General features: G+C 32.7%; 1 protein-coding gene across 4 annotated transcripts in view; it reads left to right on the forward strand.

Moving 5' to 3' along the window:
• The window catches only part of LOC117159743 (Inositol 1,4,5,-trisphosphate receptor), a 48,301-nt gene extending 33,447 nt beyond the window's left edge, over positions 1-14,854 (forward strand). Inside the window, exons 17-46 of one of the 4 annotated variants that reach the window (XM_076619457.1) lie at positions 309-648; positions 719-884; positions 968-1,187; positions 1,376-1,914; positions 2,005-2,120; positions 2,198-2,333; positions 2,412-2,669; positions 3,909-3,986; positions 4,780-4,900; positions 4,995-5,137; positions 5,490-5,677; positions 5,806-5,917; positions 6,811-6,924; positions 8,429-8,546; positions 8,627-8,859; positions 9,016-9,157; positions 9,225-9,523; positions 9,778-10,287; positions 10,382-10,531; positions 10,607-10,799; positions 10,888-11,010; positions 11,096-11,268; positions 11,344-11,508; positions 11,585-11,765; positions 11,844-11,936; positions 12,084-12,241; positions 12,324-12,489; positions 12,603-12,763; positions 12,833-12,994; positions 13,074-14,854. In XM_076619457.1, coding sequence (XP_076475572.1) covers positions 309-648; positions 719-884; positions 968-1,187; positions 1,376-1,914; positions 2,005-2,120; positions 2,198-2,333; positions 2,412-2,669; positions 3,909-3,986; positions 4,780-4,900; positions 4,995-5,137; positions 5,490-5,677; positions 5,806-5,917; positions 6,811-6,924; positions 8,429-8,546; positions 8,627-8,859; positions 9,016-9,157; positions 9,225-9,523; positions 9,778-10,287; positions 10,382-10,531; positions 10,607-10,799; positions 10,888-11,010; positions 11,096-11,268; positions 11,344-11,508; positions 11,585-11,765; positions 11,844-11,936; positions 12,084-12,241; positions 12,324-12,489; positions 12,603-12,763; positions 12,833-12,994; positions 13,074-13,154 — 5,639 coding nt within the window. In that variant the 3' untranslated portion in view covers positions 13,155-14,854. The remainder of the gene's footprint in view (positions 1-308; positions 649-718; positions 885-967; positions 1,188-1,375; positions 1,915-2,004; positions 2,121-2,197; positions 2,334-2,411; positions 2,670-3,908; positions 3,987-4,779; positions 4,901-4,994; positions 5,138-5,489; positions 5,678-5,805; positions 5,918-6,810; positions 6,925-8,428; positions 8,547-8,626; positions 8,860-9,015; positions 9,158-9,224; positions 9,524-9,777; positions 10,288-10,381; positions 10,532-10,606; positions 10,800-10,887; positions 11,011-11,095; positions 11,269-11,343; positions 11,509-11,584; positions 11,766-11,843; positions 11,937-12,083; positions 12,242-12,323; positions 12,490-12,602; positions 12,764-12,832; positions 12,995-13,073) is intronic. The other 3 variants (XM_033339877.2, XM_033339876.2, XM_033339879.2) reach the window with 3 other exon arrangements.
• Positions 14,855-15,145: the final 291 nt, after the last annotated feature.

A 15,145-nucleotide genomic window follows, 5' to 3' on the forward strand; every position in this document is an offset into this window, starting at 1 on the left:
GACTTGAAATAGTTACGATTCAATTTTTTTAATACAATTTTTCGTTTATGCATGTTGCTCTATAACCTTCGTTGCTTGTTTTGCCCAGCAATTTCCTTTGATGTTTTCCATTTTTGTCGTTCTGTATTCGTAAACATAAATATTTTTATTAATGATAATTATGATTCTGATAACGTAACTATTTGCTATATTTAATCTCTAATACCTCGCTTGAAATAATTTCTTTGCAAATTCATGTAGAAGTAATTAAAAAATTATATATTTAACGAATTAAGAACAGGTTTAAAATTGCTTGTAACATTTGTTAGCGGAAGGTGGAGTATTGAGATGTATTGGAGACATGGGCGCAGTAATGACGAGCTTAACACTGGGTCCAGCTGGCCAAGTATTGGCAGGCAGTTCATCTCCTAGACCAAAACCACTTTTGAAAAAAGAATATCCTCTAGTAATGGACACGAAGCTGAAAATAATCGAAATTTTACAATTCATACTCGATGTTCGATTGGACTACAGGATTTCTTGTTTGCTGAGCATCTTCAAGCAAGAGTTTGATGAAACTGAAAGAGCTTCCGGTGATTTGAGTCTTGGTCAGAAAACTATCGATTTAGAATTAATAGGCACACAAGCAGAGGGTATATTTGGTAGCAGGTAATTTATCATCTATGTTTTTCAGTTCTTTCACTACATATTAGGATATTTCATAAATTATTCTATTTAGCGAGGAATGTGTGGCGTTGGATCTAGATGGCCAAGGTGGCCGAACATTTCTACGTGTTTTGTTACATTTGGCTATGCACGATTATCCACCGTTAGTTTCCGGAGCGTTACATTTGCTTTTCAGACACTTTAGCCAAAGACAAGAAGTTTTACAAGCATTTAAACAAGTACGTTATGCGTGAAATTACGATAGAATCATTAACAGGCGGAGAAAAGAAACAAGAAAGATTTATTAAATTATTGCGAATAGGTGCAACTTTTGGTTTCCGATAGCGACGTTGAATCCTATAAACAAATAAAATCCGACTTAGATGTTTTACGACAGTCGGTTGAGAAATCGGAACTTTGGGTTTACAAATCTAAAGCATCGGAGGAACATGGTAATAAAAAGAAGAAGAGTAAAGAGGAAGAAGATGATGGAGCTACTCCTCGAAAAGCTCCGCCTCAATTGTCTACATCGGATAAAAAAGGTATTCCTGATAATCTTACATATGGAGTTATTAAAAAAGTAAAAAAATAATATAGGATATGGCGTATAAGAGTATAGGAATGTAGAAATATAGAAAAAGATATTGGAAAAAGAATATAGAAATATGTATAGAAATATAGGAATAAAATATAATATTCTTTCTAACGTAGAAATTATTTATAATTGTAGGATCTGCGATAGATTTAGACATTGGTCCGCCATTGCACGCAGACCAAGCGGAGGAATATAAAAAGATACAACAGATCCTAATTCGAATGAACAAGTTATGCATTCAAACGATAGGTGGTCAAATAAAACCACGAAAACACGAGCAAAGACTTTTACGCAACGTCGGAGTACATACGGTCGTCCTAGACTTGTTGCAAGTTCCGTTTGACGCGAAGGAAGACGTCAGAATGAACGAGTTGATGCGACTGGCGCACGATTTTCTACAGAACTTTTGCTTAGGAAATCAACAGAATCAAGTTCTTTTACATAAGCAATTGGATTTGTTTTTAAATCCTGGTATACGCGAAGCTCAAACAGTATGTAGCATTTTTCAAGACAATTCGACTTTGTGCAATGAAGTAAATGCCAAGGTGATACAGCATTTTGTGCATTGCATAGAAACTCATGGGAAACATGTACAATATTTGAAATTTCTTCAAACGATAGTAAAAGCTGAGAATCAATTTATTAGGAAATGCCAGGAAATGGTAATGCAAGAAGTAAGTGGTACTCGTATTGGCGAGTAAATCTTAAATCTTTAAACTTAGATTTTTGAAAAATATACGAATTAATTGCGCTTTTCGTCGTAGTTGGTTCAAGCAGGCGAGGACGTTTTGGTTTTTTATAACGATCGAGCTTCTTTCAATCATTTTGTGGAAATGATGCGATCTGAACGACATCGGATGGACGAAAGTAGTCCACTCAAGTAATTCATTTAAGAAATATAATAAGGTAGTAAATTATGTGTTATATCTTATATTAATATATATGTATATATTTTAGATACCACGTAGAATTGGTTAAATTATTAGCTTGCTGTACAATGGGTAAAAATGTTAATACGGAAATTAAATGTCACAGTCTTTTACCACTAGACGATATCGTTGTTATGGTGTCGCATTCAGATTGCATACCTGAAGTAAGTTTATTCATAATTAATTCTGGAGAAATTGTATTTGCAAAATTACAGGTAATTGTTTTAACGGTTTATTTATAGGTAAAGGAAGCATATATTAATTTCCTGAATCATTGTTACATTGACACGGAAGTCGAAATGAAAGAAATTTACACGTCAAATCATATGTGGTCGTTGTTCGAAAAGTCTTTCATTGTAGACATGGGAATTATAGCAACAGCCACACACGATCGTGAACACGCTGACACAGCTCTGGAAAATTATGTGACAGGTTGCCTAATGAATATCATTACAACGTTCTTTAGCAGTCCATTTTCAGATCAAAGTACTACAGTACAGGTATTGTATTCGTCTATTTCAATAATTTTAAATGAACTTTCTGGTTTTCGTTATTTCTCGGTACTGTGTCTATAAATACAATTTTAACGAAATCTAATTGGCTTAAGTGTTAAATTGAAAGGAATTATTCATCTTTGTTATTTACAAAACTTTTCACACGAATTTCCTAACTAATATTGGTATTTATTTAATGGCACTTCAATCTGTTAAGCACAATAATTTATTCGGATATAAGGACTTAACAAGCAAAAACACATTATTTCTTACCACATGTGTCTATATCATTTTAATAACAGCACAAAAGCATTTCTTTTATTCTATGTTACGTTTTATCATTTTCTTACGAAAAAAAGATTTATCTGTGATTATATCCATTTATATTACATTTCAGATTGTACAGCCAATATTTTGATTCTTTCGACTATTTGCACAATGAGATATTATATTTGTATTAAATTGATAAAATATTATTACTTTCTAATATTTCGATTGTATTTATATATAAGTATGGTTTATATAATTAATTCGCTATATACTTAGATACTTTACATTTAATATTTATTATGTTTCATTACTTAACTGCAGTACGTCATAATGGAGGTAATTTTTCGAAAAAGATATGGGCTGCTAGAACTAATGTAATAACTTGAACTTAAAAGTTATATTGTATCATAGTAAATTCAAAGTATATAGTGGTATCATGTAAAAATATCTCTAAGAAAATTGAATTTTCAAATACATATTTAAAGTATAAGCGTAATGAAATATACAGGCATATAGTATATCTACAAATAACATAATCTTAACATATGAAATAATTATGAGCAAAAGCCTGTGCAGTTATTCTGTCACTTAATTTATCTGATAATTTCTTGCTTTGCATGACAAACACATTAATTTTAGGTTTATTTAGAAAAGCCAAGTACATATCACAAACTTATGGAAGCATTAGTATTTATTTATATAATTTAATTTGTTTTATTTAACGCTCCATGGTATATATATATTTTGTTTTTTTTTTTTGGTATACTTGTTTGCCTATACTGGTAAGCCAGAGTAATATAAGTCGATAACTACAGCGTTAATATATTTTTTGATGTGTGCTTGGTAACTGGTGATTGCATCAGCGGCATGTTCTGTGTTTTTGGCATGCAACACCTGGCCTTCTTTGACTCATCAACATTGGTTTACTGGGTCTGGGTGCTGGGTCTATATGGTGGTGGGTTGATTTACTAATAGAAACATCTCCACGAGGCTAGACTTTATTGGAGCATCAAGGAAAGTGACCGGATTACTGATACTAATGTTACTGGCTATGTGAGTACCAAAATTGAAAGAAACGCTCACTCAATTTATGAGCAATTGTAAATACACTTGCAATACTAATATGGATACTGTTGAGATTTAAAACGAAGAAAATCATTTTTCACTACATATATATAATTCATTGAATAGTATAAATTAACCTGAGAAGTTTTATCATTCATAAACACTTTTGTTGTAAATAGGCGTATCTCTTTGTAAACGAATAACAGCACGTATTAAGGGAATTTGAAAAATATAAGTACAGATATGTGCTTCATCGATGTCACGGTGGTTTTCAAATTTCTAAATTTAAATGTTGTAAATAGAAACTTTAATATATATCTCTGGACAATTGTACTAACACATTCACTGTCTTCGACGAACAAGCTTGCTGTATCTGTTCTTCTAACAATAAGTACTAGCCATAAATTATTTATTTTATTTGGAGTACTCTTCTGTATCTATTCTTTTGCACTTCACGCAGCATGAATCTGTGGTTTAATACATTATATGGAACTTTTTCTCTATTGGAGCTTGGCAATGAGTGTGTTATATTACGTACGAAAAACAATTCAAATAATAATAGTAATTTTATTATATCACGAATTTATAACGAATGCATCTTTGCTGTCTAAATTTGAATTTTCAATGAAAGATGCTTTACATATTAAGATTTTATTTAGATATAAATTGTAACAAAAATTTTAATAATACATATATTCCTTTTATATATAACTATATATATATACATTTATAAAAATGTTGACAATGTTAAAAGGCATTAAACACTTCTTTTTTACAACAGACACGACAACCTATATTCGTTCAATTACTTCATGCGGCTTTTAAAGTCTCACAGTGTGGGTGGCTAAATGCTGGTCAAAGATTTAATGTCGAAAATTGTATAAGAACATTATCAGACGTAGGTAAGCTTATTTAGATTGCTCTTAATATTACATTTACAATTTTTCTTTGTATCCATTTTATAAAACAAAAAATACAATTTATTTAAATTATCAGCCAAAGGAAGAGGCATAGCCATTCCAACAGATTTGGAGAGCCAAGTTGCTTCCATGTTCAATAAGGCAGCGATGCTTAGTAGACAAACAAGTAAATGGCTTCAAGCTGCGAAACAACCAAAGATAGAACGTACACAAAGTCAGGTAATTTCTGTCAAAAAGCAATTACTTTATGTTTGACTAATTTCTCTAATAAACGTTAAACCTTTCGTAATCGATTTATAATTGATGTGATCTTTGGATATGTAGAGTGACTTAATTTGTGAGGAAGATAGTAAAGATCAGGTAAAAGTCACTCATAAAATCCTGATAGTGTATTAGCTTACTACACCTATAGTGCTCTAGCGTAGCATATTAGTTAATATTAGTTTGTAAGTAGCATAAAATTACGGACGAATATTATACATAAGATAGAATAACAGGAGTAAATGCATCATAGAAACGAAATATTTATGTGTACTATGTAATTATTACGGAATGATGTATTTTTATTTAGCTAATGCGTTTGGATCGAAGTATCATAGAAGGTTTACAAGACATAGTATCGTTATTGGAAGAACAATTGAAACCACTAGTTCAGTCTGAATTATCTTTGTTAGTGGATATACTCTATCGGCCAGAATTACTGTTCCCAGCAGCGAGTGACGCTAGAAAACGTTGCGAGAATGGTGGCTTCATCAAAAGGTAAATTATCGCTTTATACCATCTCAAGCTTTGTCTAATCCATTATCTTACCTATATTGAAGTATCGTTTCGATATATTGTAATGTAAATCATCAATAATAATCCTTGATCGTTTTTCTACCGTTCAGATTAATCAAACATACGGAAAAGCTACTCGAAGAAAAGGAAGAAAAATTATGTGTAAAGGTGTTGAGGACTCTCAGGGAAATGATGGCCATTGACCCTGAATACGGCGAGAAGGTGAGTTTTATAATATTACATTCTGCATGCAATTACAAGAATCGTATCTACTATACGGAAAAGAGTCACATATTATGGAAAAGGGCATTCAGTTGTTTCCGACAAAACGTTATTGACATTAATTAGCGGTAACAAATCCTTCAGGCATGCTTTACGTATGCTAGCTAGCTAGCTTGGTAATTCCAATAATCGATATTTTGGAATGTAATTAGCGATCGATGTTATACTTTAGATATATGCGATAATTTCAGCAAATCTTTTTTTCTTTATTGGAGCTTACAGACGCAGCGAGTAAAATGCATGCGCAAATTTGGTAGATGATCTTTTGGCGCGCGATATAGCAGTAAAGACTGTATGTCGAAGTACAAGTACAGAGTATAAGTATAGCTATCGATGAAGATAATTCATTTGTGAATCGCTTATTTTATTAAAATAATATTAATGCTCCATCGATATACGTTGCGACGGGGGGAAGATTTTAAGAATACTGTTTTGGAGCATGCCACTTTTAATTGGGATTTGCTACCGTTAATTAGCACCGCACCTCGACCGATTTAACATGTTACCGTTCTCTAAGTTCTAGTCGAACCTAAATTTACGAAGATTTGTGTCTCCATATCCACTCGTTCTTTACATGTTTGCCGAAAAGCTAAATGCCCATATGTTCACGGCACATTTTAGATGATCAGCATATATACACGATCGACAGTTTTTTAGTTGGCAATATATACATATATTAAAAATAAGGAGAACGAAAATATATGCGAATGAGATAGAAATACACAATAAGCTTCGTGAATATATTATACAAATTTAAAATTAAACAGTGTTCGGGTGAGTAGGTTTCGTAGAATAGATATGTAGGTAAAGATGTTTTCATGCTGCAAACGAAGAGCGAGGGTGTCATGGAAGAAGAAGAAACAGAGCAGAAGGCCGAGTCACAAGAAGGCCGAGGAACAGACTCTGTCGATGAGTCTGAGACTCGTCATATGACTCAGGAAGAGCGGGTAAAAATTAAAGTAGATAACAACGGTAATTTGTGGGCACAACGTATATAAATTGGCAACATGAATTTGATTTATACTAATGAGAATTTTATCTCACCATCACTCTATCGTTATTTATTATCTATATATTTATACAATTTTTGATATTGAATACTTTCTCTTCTACTATTTCTTTTTTTTTTTTTTTTGCCTTTCTTATAAATTATCATATACGTATATACACGCATAGGGCATCCCGCTGATAAACAAGAAATCTAATCTGCTGATGTATCTTTAATATTAAGACCACAACTATTTATATGATATTTAGTAGCTGCTTGCTAACAAGCTACGTGATACATAATTCAATTTGCTTAAGTACAAAATACGATGTACGTTGTGTAGGTAACCTTATGTGCATGTGCTTGATTAATTTTACTACATTATACACTTTGATTCATTTTCTATTCCATTTTCTACTCTAGTATTAATTTATTTCTTCTGTTCATACATAAAATATAATCATCATAGCGTAGGTATGTGAACTCGTGTATGACAAATAATTATGATTTACGATAGGAGGTATTGTACATTGTGACTATGTCGATTTACTTGAACATAAGTAATTGGATTGATAAGCAGATAGATGTTTTAAATAAGTTGAATGATTTCAACTTATCGTGAATCAAAATTTCTAGAAAGTCTCCAGAGTATTATTATTACGTAGTGTAAAATATCTTTCCAAGTACAATCCAGTATGGGCATAGAGTTTAGAAATAAGAAAGTACAGTATATGTACATACACTTTTACTACAAATAGGGTGTACCAATACGTCCATAGATCTTTTTACTATTTTTAACGTAAGCCATACATATAATTGATAGCATGAGAGCAGCAACGTAGAACGTAGAAATCAGATTGTATTTTAAATATAGAATTATCGAATAATTAATAATAATGCTAGAAATTCCAAGAGTATATACATATATACATATAGTACATCTACATATACTGTATGTAAAGCATTTAATTCTCTTTGCTATATCTCCTCATATATGTGTTTCATATACTAAACATGTTTGAATGTACGACTTATAAACTTTATGTATGATACCTACTTGATTCATCGTGTATTTGCCCTAAAAAGATCTGGTTCCAAACAAATTTTTTCTACTGTACATTTTCCAAAATATACAACAATGTCTTTTTTTGCATCTCTTTAAACATTACAAACTATGTGTAAAGTTAATTATATAGGATATTTATGAAAATACCGAGAACTGTGCAAGTATCTTTTTTACTCTGAAGCACAACTAATGTATATACACATCGATTTAATTATTTTTAGTATTAAATCAATATTATTACTGATATTTTTATAATATATAACAAACAATGCACCGGTGTCCCTTTAAAATATATTCAATTTTTTTTTTTAATTATTATGCACGATGTATTGGTACATCTCAATTGATTCAAATTTGTTTTATCACACCAACGTGTTTCCCCTTTCCTTTTTCTCAGGGAGATGTACTGCGGAACAATCTCCTGGTTCGTTACTTTGGAAAGTCCTTTATACAGAAACCGGAAAACGTGGAAATTGGAGTATCGCATACTGCTCCAATTACACATGGACCAGGGGGTATAAAGAAAATTTTGGGAAACTAATTTTTCGCCACAAAGATAAGGAACAACTTATTTTAAGTATTTCGTTTTCTATAGCTAAATTACTGAGTCGGGCAGGACGCACGTTGCACGAGATTCAAAGTCATCTCGATCGTGAAGGTGCCTCAGATTTGGTAGTGGAGCTGGTGATTAAAAGCGTCCACTCTCCGAGTATATTTGTGGAAGCTATAGAACTTGGCATCGCGTTGTTGGAAGGAGGAAATCCTATTATACAGAAGAGTGTGTTCAATAAACTAATGGGTGGTGATTTGAGTCAATCCTTTTTCAAGGTATATTACTGATAATCTAATTCTTTTTAAAACATTATTGATAAACGACTAAATTAGATAAAAATAAAAAATATAATCTACCTACTTCAGTGTTAGATAAATTAACTCGCTTAAAAATAGAGATATAGTTTAAAATAGAGGATGTAATTTCCGCAGGTGTTTTACGACAAAATGAAAGACGCTCAGCAAGAAATAAAATCCACGGTTACGGTGAACACTTCTGATATAGCAGCGAAAGCCCACGAAGACAAGGAACAGAGCAAAGAAATAGAAAAGATATCAAAGAAGCGTACATCAGGTATAGTAAAACGATATTCCAATAACTTTCATTTATATCTTTTAACATTGATCGCTTCTTCGTACAGGGAAACCCAATGGGATAGTAATAACAGACGAGCTACGAGAAGAATTAAATCAAGCTGCATCCTCTACCGTGCAAGCGTACGCGAATGTGCGTAATCTTGCTTCCGGCGAAGATCCAACGAACAACGCAGCTCTGGGAAGTGCGTTGGAAGATATGATAGCAGAAAAATTAGAAAGGCATCGTACGGGAACAACTGGTAACGAGAGAGACGAAGGGCAATTGAGTGCGAAAGTTTTAGTAATGCAGCCAATTTTACGTTTTTTGCAATTGTTGTGTGAAAATCACAATCGTGACTTACAGGTAATTCTCTTGACTTTCGGGGATATTAAAAATATTTTCTTTAATATTATGCCTCGACTGCGGATGTTTATGCACGATTGTAAATATAGTTTCAAAGTATAATATTCATTATAAAATTTAGTAGATGAAAAAGATTCAAATCTCTGCGTTAAATTCCATTTTTTCATAGCGTTTGTAGACGCGTGAATTTGCATAAATATCCACAATCTAATGATAATATTTACTACATTGAAAATATTTCTATGTTTTTATAGAATTTCTTACGTAATCAAAATAACAAGACGAATTTCAATCTGGTATCCGAAACGCTCATGTTCTTAGACTGCATCTGTGGTTCAACGACTGGCGGATTAGGATTGTTAGGGCTGTATATAAATGAACAAAATGTTGCGTTAATCAATCAGACATTGGAAACATTGACAGAGTACTGCCAGGGACCGTGTCACGATAATCAGAACTGTATTGCAACACACGAGTCTAACGGATTAGATATAATAACAGCCTTGATATTGAACGATATTAATCCTTTGGGAAAAACTAGAATGGACCTGGTGTTAGAGTTAAAAAATAACGCTAGCAAATTGTTGCTTGCTATAATGGAAAGTAGAGGAGATAGCGAGAATGCGGAAAGGATTCTGTATAATATGAATCCAAAACAATTAGTTGATGTCGCATGCCGTGCATTCCACCAAGAATCTTTGGACGATGATGGCGACATGGATGATTCTTCTATAGATGGCGAAGAAGGAGTATCACCCAAAGAGGTAACGATCTTACAGATAAATAAAATCTTATTTCTCCTTTAAGAATAGTTAACAAGGATATAATATAATTATTGGTAATTAATTGTTCTTTTAGGTCGGGCATAATATTTATATCTTGTGTCATCAATTAGCACAGCATAATAAAGAATTATCATCGATGTTGAAACCATCTGAACAGAATAATGCAGATCCGAAAATTAACAAGGCATTGCAATATTATGCGAGTCATACAGCCCAGATTGAGGTACAACAGTTACATTTGTACGTACATAATAATTTACTGCTTACGTATCTTTCAAAAACTCGTAATTTACATTAGATCGTTAGACATGATAGAACGCTGGAGCAAATTGTCTTCCCAATTCCTGAGATTTGTGAACTCATTACTTTGGACACGAAGATTAAAGTATTAAACACTACAGAACGCGACGATCAAGGGTCGAAGGTTTCTGATTTCTTTGAAAGGACCGAGGATATGTTTAACGAAATGAAATGGCAGAAGAAACTTAGAGGTACGATGTTTTAACGTTGCTATAGTTAATGTAGTTATTTACTCTTGTTCGTTGAAATCTATTTACATATATTTTTATAATTTTTCAGGACAACCAGTATTATTCTGGATGAGCAGTTACATGTCACTTTGGAGTAATATTTTATTCAACTGTGCGGTACTCATAAACCTTATCGTAGCTTTCTTCTATCCATTTGTAGATTCTGTGCCTAGTAAGTTCTTATACTTTTCTTTTTTTAATTGACAGATTTGCGCTAAGCGAACGTATTTAAATATCTATTTTCTTGCTTACTGTAGAATTGAGTTCACACTTATCTGCCCTTATCTGGGCGGTGATGCTTTCGTCAGCTGTTATTGTCATTACCTTACCTCGAGAATCCGGTATACGAACGCTAGTAGCTTCAACGATATTACGATTGATTTTTTCCATAGGACCAGAACCAACATTATGGTTACTTGGCTTTCTTACGGTAAATTCAAAGCAACGTACTTAAAATGAGATCTATTCTTATAACGTGACTGTCTGTAATCGATGTATGTTTCAGGTTGTATTAAAAGTTGTACATCTTATAAGTATTATAGGTAATCAGGGCACTTTGACAAAGAGTCTAGAGCAAATAGTGACAAACGTTGAACTTTTGTATCATATGTCGTATCTTATATTTTGCGTTCTCGGCATTTGTATGCATCCATTTTTCTACTCAGTTTTAGTACGTATTGCATCACTAAAATAAATCGCGCTTAAACTAAAACCAAACGCATACTAAATTTCATATCTTTTTCTAGCTTTTTGACGTAGTGTATCGCGAAGAAACGTTGCTCAATGTAATAAGATCTGTTACAAGGAACGGAAGATCCATCATACTTACCGCTGTATTGGCGTTAATTCTAGTTTATATGTTCTCCATTATCGGTTTTATGTTTTTCAAGGACGATTTTCTGGTGACAGTCGACGAGGAGCTTGTGTGTGAGTGTTATAATATTATACTTTATGATTGCCTTTTTAATAATAGAGATATTGATTTTGTATGTTTATTAATTACAGCATCATATATGGATGCAGCGGCGGGTACTTGTAACATTGCTGATAATGAAAAATGCGAAGCAACGGAGACAGTATCCCGATATATTCGCGATGGTATTTTTCTTTTCCTATAGAATACCGTTTATATAGAAATATAATATTGAGTATAATTAATATAAGATTATTATATTTTTTTAGCATGATATTATTATAAGAAATATAATTGTACGAAATTACAGTAACATCTTCATGTTTGTGCAGTGAACGAAGAAGACAGTCAGGCAGATGTAATTAACGTTGGAGGAGAACTAAAGGAACGGGCATGCGATTCTCTTGTTATGTGTATTGTTACAACTTTGAATCAAGGTTTAAGAAATGGTGGAGGAATTGGAGATATTCTACGGGCCCCATCTAGTACAGTAAGTATAGAAACAAAACCCGAGGGAAACGCTATTATTCATATGCATGTTAATTATATTAATATGCATGTTAATGTTGCAGGAGCCCTTGTTCGTTGCTAGAGTCGTATACGATCTACTGTTCTTCTTCATTGTCATAATTATCGTTCTGAATCTTATTTTTGGTGTTATCATTGATACGTTTGCTGATCTCAGATCGGAAAAACAGCAGAAGGAATTAATATTGAAGAATACCTGTTTTATTTGCGGTAAGATTATTGATATAATTATATTGCCATTTCATTTATGATATATTGTATCGTGCACATATTGTTAACCGATTTATCGTACATTGCCGTTGTTTGTAACATTTCATTCGCAGGACTGAACAGATCATCTTTCGATAACAAGACGGTTTCCTTCGAAGAACACGTGAAACACGAGCATAATATGTGGCATTACCTCTATTTCATTGTTCTGGTAAAGGTGAAAGATCCTACGGAGTTCACAGGGCCAGAGTCTTACGTGTACGCGATGGTGAAGGTAATAGTCCATAGAGCTTCAAAAAATTGAAACATGCTTAAACTTTTAAGCTCTGTGTACTTTTTACAGGATCGAAATCTTGACTGGTTCCCGAGATTAAGGGCCAAATCGTTGGCAGCAGACGAGGGCGAAGGGGAACAAGTAGAGTTAAGAAGTTTACAATCTCAGTTAGAATCCACGCAACAGTTAGTGAAATGCTTGTCTCAACAACTTACCGAGCTTCGCGATCAGGTAATTTATGTTTGACAATTATTTCCAATAGTTGGATATTATTTCCGATCGTGGAATATATTTGTCTGTTTTTAACCAGATGACGGAGCAACGAAAGCAGAAACAGCGGCTAGGCCTTTTGAATTCTGCATCCGCGATTTTACACAACGTAACAACGTAAATCTGAGATAAGTGTACTTCAGAATTTCATTTTTAATCGTACATGAATCTCAATTTGATACTCCAACATGATATTTAATGCATAAGTTTGTGTGTTCTTAAGAAGCATTTAAAGACACTGGGAAATACTATGAGAGTAACACGTAGCATTTGTACGGTTTTGTTCCTAATTTCAACGTAGGGTTAGATGAGAAAAGTTATCGTACTCGATGAGTTGTATTGGTTAAACAGATTGAAGCATTTTACATCAAACATTAATATCTTCAAATATATTTTCAATCAGTTTCATCTCGTGCGAGTAATTTCTTTGGGGTCCGTGTTACTTAAAACGAAACAATCAGGAAGAACATTGTCTTAAATAGAACAACACGATCGTTTTTATTGTTATACACACATAAATAGCCAAAGGATCATATCGAAATATGTAAAAGCAGCATGTTTAAAATTCTTATCGAGAGATTTTAATATTTTTATGACTTGTTTAAAGCGAGTTCTTGAGAATGTGTTGTCTTTTATAGTCGTAGAATGTGTATGTAAAATAACTGTCTGATTGATTTTATAGATTAGTTAATTTTCCTGGTTGTGTTTATAGATGTTTAAGTTTGTAAAATAGAAACCCTTTTCAATCGCTTGTTTTTAGGATCTGTGCGGAATGATTTCGAAGGATCCTCTCGACGAGTCTTTCTGAGTTTCCCAATTTTCGTATCGTTATGAAGAAAAAAAAAAAAAAACACGCACAGATTTGCAAATAACGTGCGTAGGGACATTTTAACGGAACAAATATTTTTTCTAAGCATTAGGACGCTATAAAAGTTATTGAAGATTTTACTGGTTTTATATAATTTACAAGACGTGTGACAAATTTCTAAACAAATAGATGTTACCTCGTTATGAATGAGTTCATAAAGAATTAGAAAGCAAAGGACAGGATGATCGTTGTAAAATTTTGATGCTTATCTACTATTTGCCTGATGTTGGTAAACAATGAAATATATTACAGTTGCGGAAAATATAGATACACGGTTATGGTGATTGTTTGGAACGGTTATCGTGTGGCAGATTTTCATGTAATTGTTCGTTAATATTTATAAATCAATGTCAATAAATATCGTTGTTCACGTCTGAACGTAAGATATAAATTAAGATAATTGTTGTATCCGAAGTATGTTGAATGGAAATCTATAGGAATTGTTATATTATGCACCGGAGACACTTACGAGGATCGTGTGCAATATATAGTTACGTTTTTCGATTCGTTGAAAGTTTATTTTCCACTAACGTATTTTAACTCGGACGATATCCAACGTCTCTGTCTATATATATAAACATTTATACGTATATGTATATGAATATATTGTATGTTGATATATAATTTTCTTTTTCTTTCCTTTTAAATAGCGAAATTAGATGTATTGTATATATGGATATATTTTGTTGAATGTTTGTCACACTCCATAAATCGTACGTGTTGAGAGTACAATTACGATATAACTCGAAACGTCGTTTCTGTCTGAGCCAATCTTATGGGATATTAGCGAATTGTTATTTAAGACTTTCACCTTGCATCAGAGAGGATAAAATAAATCGCAGATGCGTTACCTGTAGATGTACATGTTTCATCTTTCGACCGTAGGATGTATAAATATGTATGTAGATTGTATTAAAACTCATATGTGAATAAATCGTCCTTTTTTTATCAAATCAACCCTACGATTTAATCAACCTTTACGCGTGGTTGAATAAGATTTTTTTTAAACGAGAATGAGACTAAGTTCATCTGTATTTAAGATCATTACAATATCAGGGATTTTAGAATTCTCGCGGTCTACTCGATGTAAGTGGTTGGTAAATTTTATCTGTCGATTTCTCTGACATTATGCGAAGTTAGAGATGATTGTAGATATAAAAGAAATGCGAGATCCATCGATTAATTCCCTTTACACCAAGCTTTTGCCACCACGAAAAATTTATAAGAGAACGTATCGACTGGTT

This window comes from Bombus vancouverensis, chromosome 6 (genome assembly GCF_051014615.1).
Source record: "Bombus vancouverensis nearcticus chromosome 6, iyBomVanc1_principal, whole genome shotgun sequence".
In the NCBI taxonomy this organism is placed as follows: Eukaryota; Metazoa; Arthropoda; class Insecta; order Hymenoptera; family Apidae; genus Bombus; species Bombus vancouverensis.